Here is a 6748-nt window from a genome sequence, read left to right on the forward strand (position 1 = left end):
GATGGGAAAACTCAGCTTAGAGCAGGAGCCACAGATCCAGCTCTCTCTGGGACAGGAGCAGTGCCACCACCACAGTCCAGGGTCCCATCTTGGGGTGGGACAGGCTCAAGGGGTTGGGGACACTCAAACAGCTCCTCCCTGCTCCGCTCCCCCTGCCCCAGCTCCCTCCCAAATCTGTGATTTTGGATCCCCAGCCTTTCCAAGCCCAGCTCAGCCCCTCAGTGCCATCTCCYGTGCCCACACCCCRCAGCCTCATCAAGAGCAGCAGAATYGCTTTCATCAGCTTCTTTCAAATAAGAATTCGGGCTGCAAACTGCCAAAGTCATTCCCCAGGTCCTGCCAAGCCCTTCGCCGCAGGCAAAGGAGCTGAGACGTCCCTCAGCATCAATTTTGTTTGTTTATTTATWAAGTTCACATGTTTGATCTTTGTTTAGCAATGTTTTCATCTCCCTGGCCCGTGGTAAGAACACAGCAGCTCTTGACTCAAAGAATCATGAGTTCTCTRTTCCCAGCTCTGGAAAGAATCCAGCACCAGCTCACAAAGCTCATCCTAAATTAAGCCAGGCCTAGTGGAGGGAGAAGAGCTGCTAACCCCGACTGCTCATCCCTCCCAGTTCCAACCCAGGCTCCGGATTTCACCTGAAATTGAGACTTTTCAGAAATTCCCTCGTGATTAATTCACCTCCTGCTCTGGGGTTGGTTTTGAACGCTGTCATTGTGGCTCCAGAGTGCTCAATCACAGCTTCTGACACTCCTGGAAAATCTTTAATCTTTAATCCAGATTAAAACATTTGGGGATGGTGGAGCTGCTGCCTTTCCCTTGCTGGGAGGTTCAGCTGCCTCCAGGAGACCCCACAAACCCAAACTCTTGGGAAGGAACAGCTCCAGGGAATTTCACTTTTGCAGAGTGAATTCAGTGAAGCAAAAGCCCCAAGAGCAGCTCCTAAACTTTTGGGATTGAAAAATCTAACATTCCATAAACACCATCCCTGATTCATCAAAGGCTTCCTGTGGTCCAGGACAGTTAAACACATTCCTGATTATTCCTGATTAATGATCCCCACATCCATCCTGTCCTGGAAATTTCAGAAACAGCAAAACCATTCAGCTCATCCTCAGCTTTCTTCTCCATTTCCTAAAAATCTCCACAAATCTCCACCCTCTRACAAATTCCTTTATTCCTACACCAGGAAAAGCAGAGACACTTCCAGGGTCTCCTCAGCCTTTCAGCTTCTGCATTTTGCTGCTGTTTGTAAGAAAAATGAGCTGAGGAAACAATCAGAATATGGAATTCTGGATTTGAAAGCAAAAGGCAGCAAAGAAACTCATCCAAAACTCTGGAATTCTGCATTGGGATCCATTCAATCTCAACTCCTGAAATGACCACTCAGGGGGTGGAAGCTGAACCAAATTTAAGATTTTTTTAATGTCTTTTTTAACCAAATCTGTCCATCTTTGAAAATCTGTATTCCACAGAAAAACAGGCTACCAAGGTTTGTTCTTAGCTTTCCACTTAAAATCKGAGAAAATCTCACTTCTCCTAAAGAAATTGTGGAAAGTCATTATTTCTCAACTTGTTCTAAATTTTAGGGAAGTTTTTTAATTTTCAGGGGCACTTCTAATGTCAGAAGTWACACCAATTCTSCTTTAAATTACAACTRAAAAACCCYTAAAYATGAAGGCCAAAAATGGAGAAYAYAATTAYTAATAARATGTAGTTTAGCACAYCACCCTRCACATGAAATCTTCAGAAATAAAAGAAAGACCTGCTTGGTAGTGAAAATATAATTTTATTTAACAATAGCTGCCAGCAGTATACTGGTATATCTGTAAAAGATGTTCCAGAAAGTGAAAGACATAAGCAAACTACAACAAATTGTATCAACTCTTCAAGTATTTCTGCAAAACCACGCTCCAATCCTTGATGTCCTGTCTTGGGATTTCCTAACCCTGCTCCAACCCCCTCCAGAAATAAAATCCAAGAGTTGGTGGCACAGGTTCTGAGGCAGATGAAGCTTTTTTTTTTTTTTTTTTTCACTTGGGTTATAGCTTTCTCCTGAAAAATATTCATGGGATGCATTCAGATGGTTCTGAGTGGCAAAGGGAACACAACAGAGTTGGCTGCACTTCACCATTTTTTGTTCTGCACCCAGATAGGCATCAGTGGGTTTGGCTGGAGCAGCTTCAATTTATTCCTGTCTCTGCTCCTTTGATACCAAATGCTAATTTGCTGCTTTAGCATAAAAATTTGATTACATCTCTGTTCTTATCACGCAGCTCTCGATCGGTTTGGACATGCCCAGTGTGGAGAAAAACAGAGATTTGATGGGAAAAAGCAAAGCTGAAAGCTGGGATTGCCCCTTATGGGATGTCCAGGGGGGAAAATGGACACACAGGAAYGTTGTGGGGTGGATGGAATTGTTCCAAAAATCCACAAATCCTCTTGTTCAGCAGGCAGCCTTTCCACAGCAGAGATTTCTTCAAGAAGGAAAGCTTTATTAAGATGGAAAAAAAAATAATAATAGTGCATCTAGGATAATGTGATCTCCCACACAAAAACAGGGTGCAGGTGATGGATTTTCCCTTTGTGTTCAGGAAATACACAAGTCACCTGTTTTAATGTGAATTTAAGCATATTTCAGCTTGAGAATAAAGTAAGTTATTCAGCATGCTAATACATGCAACCAACTTGCAAACTGGAATGCCTACTTGAAAGGGTAACTGCTGTTTTTAAATTGGAGAAGGGGCTAGAAGCAGCATTTTAAATTTAAACAGGGGGTAGATTAATTGCTGTTTGATGAAATTAAAAATGCATTTAAAGATCAGATTGTAAACAAGTTGACAGAAGTCAGGAATTTACATAGTTATGAAAGGTTTTTTTTTTTTTTTTAATTAGCGTGGAGCTGGTGATTGGGGCCAGATGAAAGTGCTCTGCCCACACCAGACGCTGGGATCACCTACAGAGCCAGGAGCTGCTCCTCTCCACCAGATTCCTGCTCCTTCCACAACAAAACTGCAGCAGGAAAACTGAAAAACACCCAGGACAATTCCCAGTGCCAAACTGGGGCTGCTGGAGACTCCACCTCGGCTGTGCTGAGATAAGAAAGCCACYGGTCACAGACATGGCTTGAACTTTGTTTACAAGCTCTCAGACACAATTAAAACACCAGCAGGGAATGGGAATGGGAATGGTTTGAGGGTTGTCTGAGCAGCAGAGGGAWGGGGTTTGTGGAGCTGGGGTTTGTTTGCAGCAGTTTGGGATCTCCTGGCAGTGCTGTGCCCTGCACTGGTGGATAATTCACCCAAAAGGAATGACTGACTCTTCAATCTGACTCCTACAAATCCCCTGACACCACTGCCAAGGGCCATCCTGATTTAATTCTCAAAGGACTGCTAAAAACTTCACCAAGTTACACCCACAGTCACATTGCTTCCTACAGCTTTGTGAACAACACCATGGCAGAGAGCACCAAACCAAGGAGGGCTGGGCTGGGGTTTATTTTTTACCCTAAATGTCATTAAAACGCTGCTATCTAAATAAAAAAAATCACTCTTTTTCCTAGATGTCACATTGTAGCAGATACTGAAGCCCTACAAAATATTTTTATGGTTGACAAACTTCACTCAGGAGGAGAAGGTGACACAGGAATACAGTAATTATTGAAGGGCTTTCCTAAGCAGGATTTTCTCTCTGTGCCTAAACATTCCTGTACCAAATCAGAACAGGGATGAAATTATCAGAGTTGCCTTTGACAGAGATGTGACAGGATTGCTAATTGCCTTTTTATTGGAATTCTAGCTCTAGGAAGGCAAGGCAAGGCACCACAAGCCAGGTATACAAATATGGATCTGGTTCTCTACCTCTTCTATGTCAAACTAACTCCATGGGTATATAAAGTAGCAAAAGCAGGAGGTTTGGAAAAGTCAGGCTGGTTTTTAGAAAGCCAGTGCTTACCAAAAAAAAAAAAAAAAAAAAAAAAAAAAAAAAAAAAAAANAAAAAAAAAAAAAAAAAAAAAAAAAAAAAAAAAAAAAAAAAAAATTAGTGTAAAAAAAGTGTTTATGTGAGCATTTCCTCGTTATTGCAGAATGTTAAATATTCCAAGAACAACCTAGCAGGAATAGCACTTTTCCAGCTTCTAAAATCAGTTAAATATAAAAGTATCTTTACAAAAAAATAGGCATATAAGTCTAGCATTCTTTGGAGTTGTTTATGATGGTCTTTTAAAAATAACCTAGCAGTTTATTTCGTGCATCAAAATCATTAATTTTAAACAAGAAAACTATTCCCTGGTTTAGAAACATTTGAAAATTGCTTTTAAAAAAATTGTAGTGCTATTCCTCAGTGTTGCTGTAAAAAGATTTAAGTATAGTAGTGCAATGATTATGAGTATGCAAAACTGCAGTCCAGGTGCACAAACATTTGGGATAAATTCAATGGAAAGGACTGGATTCCACCACCAWWWCTTTACAAAATTCCCARATTTCCTTTCAGGAAAAAAAAAMCCAACCCAAAACTATCATTTAAGGCAAATGTTCTCTTTGAAGGTCACTTTAGCTTTCTTCAGGGAAGAAAGGGCATCACAAAGCTCCCATTTCATGGCTCTCAGTCCATTTTGCATCCCTAATCATTGCACTGCTATTCCCCACCCCGAGTTCCCAGCTAGGACACTACAGTWTCCATGGACTTGCTTCATGACACAACAGATTTGGGAGTAAAAATCACCAAAAAAAAGACCTATACAAAACAAAGGCTCTTAACTACCAAAAAGAAAGCCACTTGCAATAATTCTYAAGGTGAACAGAGGGCAGCTTCCAACTCTGCTGCTTGCTGATGGTAAATCCTGACAATTACTTGTTTGCTGCAACTCAAAATTCGGGATAAATGCAGGTGTTTAAATCTCCTCAAGCTCTTGAAGACACAATAAATGTTAATTCTGAACTTTGAGATTCCTGCTCCAGCTCTTAAGCCTGGWTTCAAACTTTCCTGATGTTGAGGTCATTCAAATCCAAGTTGCACATCGAGTCCGTTCTCAACCATTACTGTGACTTCAAATCCAAGAGATTTAAAAATAACACAACAAAATATTGCCAAATATTCTGCAAATGGCTCTTTTGGAAACTAAGTTCCCTTCTCTATGTAAATAGGATAGACAAGCAGGTACAGTTCAATGTGTCACAGGTCTGACAATCGTGTACAGATCTTCTGGAAAAGCAATAAATTCCAAAATACATAAATATTCCTTGTACCATAGAGTGAGACARGATCCTAAACCAATTCCTGGACAAATCATGAACCAAATGTTTACAGAGAAAAGCAGCAGGGGCAAAACAACCCTTCAAACTGAAGAATCCAGAGTCACCCCAGCTCAACGGGAATGGCCAAAATTCAAAGGCTGTGACAGCAGGTCAGGAGAAAACGAGCCTGTAATTAACTCTGCAAACTTTAGGTAATTACTGTACCTGGTCTATCCACCGTGACTTGGAGTAACTGCAAGTTCATGCAAAAAAAAAAAAAAAACCAATTGCTATTTGATATGAAAAGAGCAGTCTGTTAGAAGCGTTGTTATGGGATATGCAGGATGCCATCCTTTGCAAGTGCTGATTACTTGGTGAGTCTCTTGGCTACATCACTGTAAGCTATTTCAATCTCCTTGTCTCCAGGACAGGTGTTGGTGAATTCATCCCTGCTGTAGGCATTTGTCAGGTATCTCCAGATCCCTGTCATTTCCTTGGGAATCTCAAAGTTGCGGTATTTTTTGGCCACCACCTGGGATAAAAAGAATTGTATTGTGAATTTACAGCCTTAATTTTGTTTTCCAGTCTTGGTCACTCTTTTGTGAGGTTATGGTTCCAATTTGGATGCTTGGAATGACTCCTGAAATTCCCAGAGCTGTTCCTCAGGGGTGTTCCCAAAGCTGTTTTTCAGGGATGTTCCTGCCTCGCTCCCTCTGGGTTTATCCTCACCCAAGAAAACTGAGCCTGTGGCTCCATCTGCAGTACAGAACTGACACAGATCACTGCAGGCAGCAGAAGAAATCAAACCAAACTTGTGTGGGCACATCTGCACTGCTGTGGTTACCCCAGGCCACCTCTTCTAAAATTCCAACTTGGTTTTTTTAACACAATCCTTTTCTTTCCCATTTATTCTGTCCCAAAGGAGCAGTTTTCTCTGCAAACACCCATTTCAACCATTACCTGCTCACCTGAGCTTCACTTTCCCCTTTCCTGTGAGCTCTGCACTCTCTGTGACCACAGGGGAAGCACAGAAAATGGGGTTTGGTTCCATTCAAACCCTCTGCACTGAACTCAGCAGCTCCAGCCTCAAAACCCTCATGAATGACTCAAACCTCACACAATTTCAGGCACTAACAGAGCAGTTAAGCTTACAAAAGTGAGAATGTCACAAAGGACAAACACTTTGCCCTGAACTCTCTGTTTTTACCTTGACAATGTGCAGTTTGGGCAGCAGGTTGCAGTCAGCCAAGGTCATCTCATTTCCATCCAGGAATTTACGGGTGGAGATTGTGATGTCCTCCAGGCTGTTCTCATCGATCTCATCAGGGAGGGGGGAGTTCAGGTACTCATCCAACTTCTGCAGGGTTTTCAACAGGCCACGTTCTAAGGCTGCACGGGAAGGGACAATTTCAGAAAAAATTATAAACTGAGACTGGTACCAGACGTGAAATACAAACCCCACATCCTTCTGCTGCCCAGAAATCCTGAAAGATTTGTAACCCCTGTTCAGTT

General features: G+C 41.8%; 1 protein-coding gene across 1 annotated transcript in view; it reads right to left on the reverse strand.

Annotated features, from left to right (window-relative positions):
* Positions 1-4474: 4474 nt before the first annotated feature.
* Positions 4475-6748, reverse strand: part of CLIC4 (chloride intracellular channel 4) — a 23310-nt gene continuing 21036 nt past the window's right edge. The window contains exons 5-6 of the mRNA XM_057385591.1: positions 6444-6625; positions 4475-5768 (exon numbers count right to left, since the gene is read on the reverse strand). Of these exons, the coding sequence (XP_057241574.1) occupies positions 5604-5768; positions 6444-6625 (347 nt within the window). The 3' untranslated portion in view covers positions 4475-5603. The remainder of the gene's footprint in view (positions 5769-6443; positions 6626-6748) is intronic.

This window comes from Malurus melanocephalus, unplaced genomic scaffold (assembly GCF_030028575.1).
Source record: "Malurus melanocephalus ecotype Western Australia unplaced genomic scaffold, MMel_1.1 scaffold_846, whole genome shotgun sequence".
NCBI lineage: Eukaryota > Metazoa > Chordata > Aves > Passeriformes > Maluridae > Malurus > Malurus melanocephalus.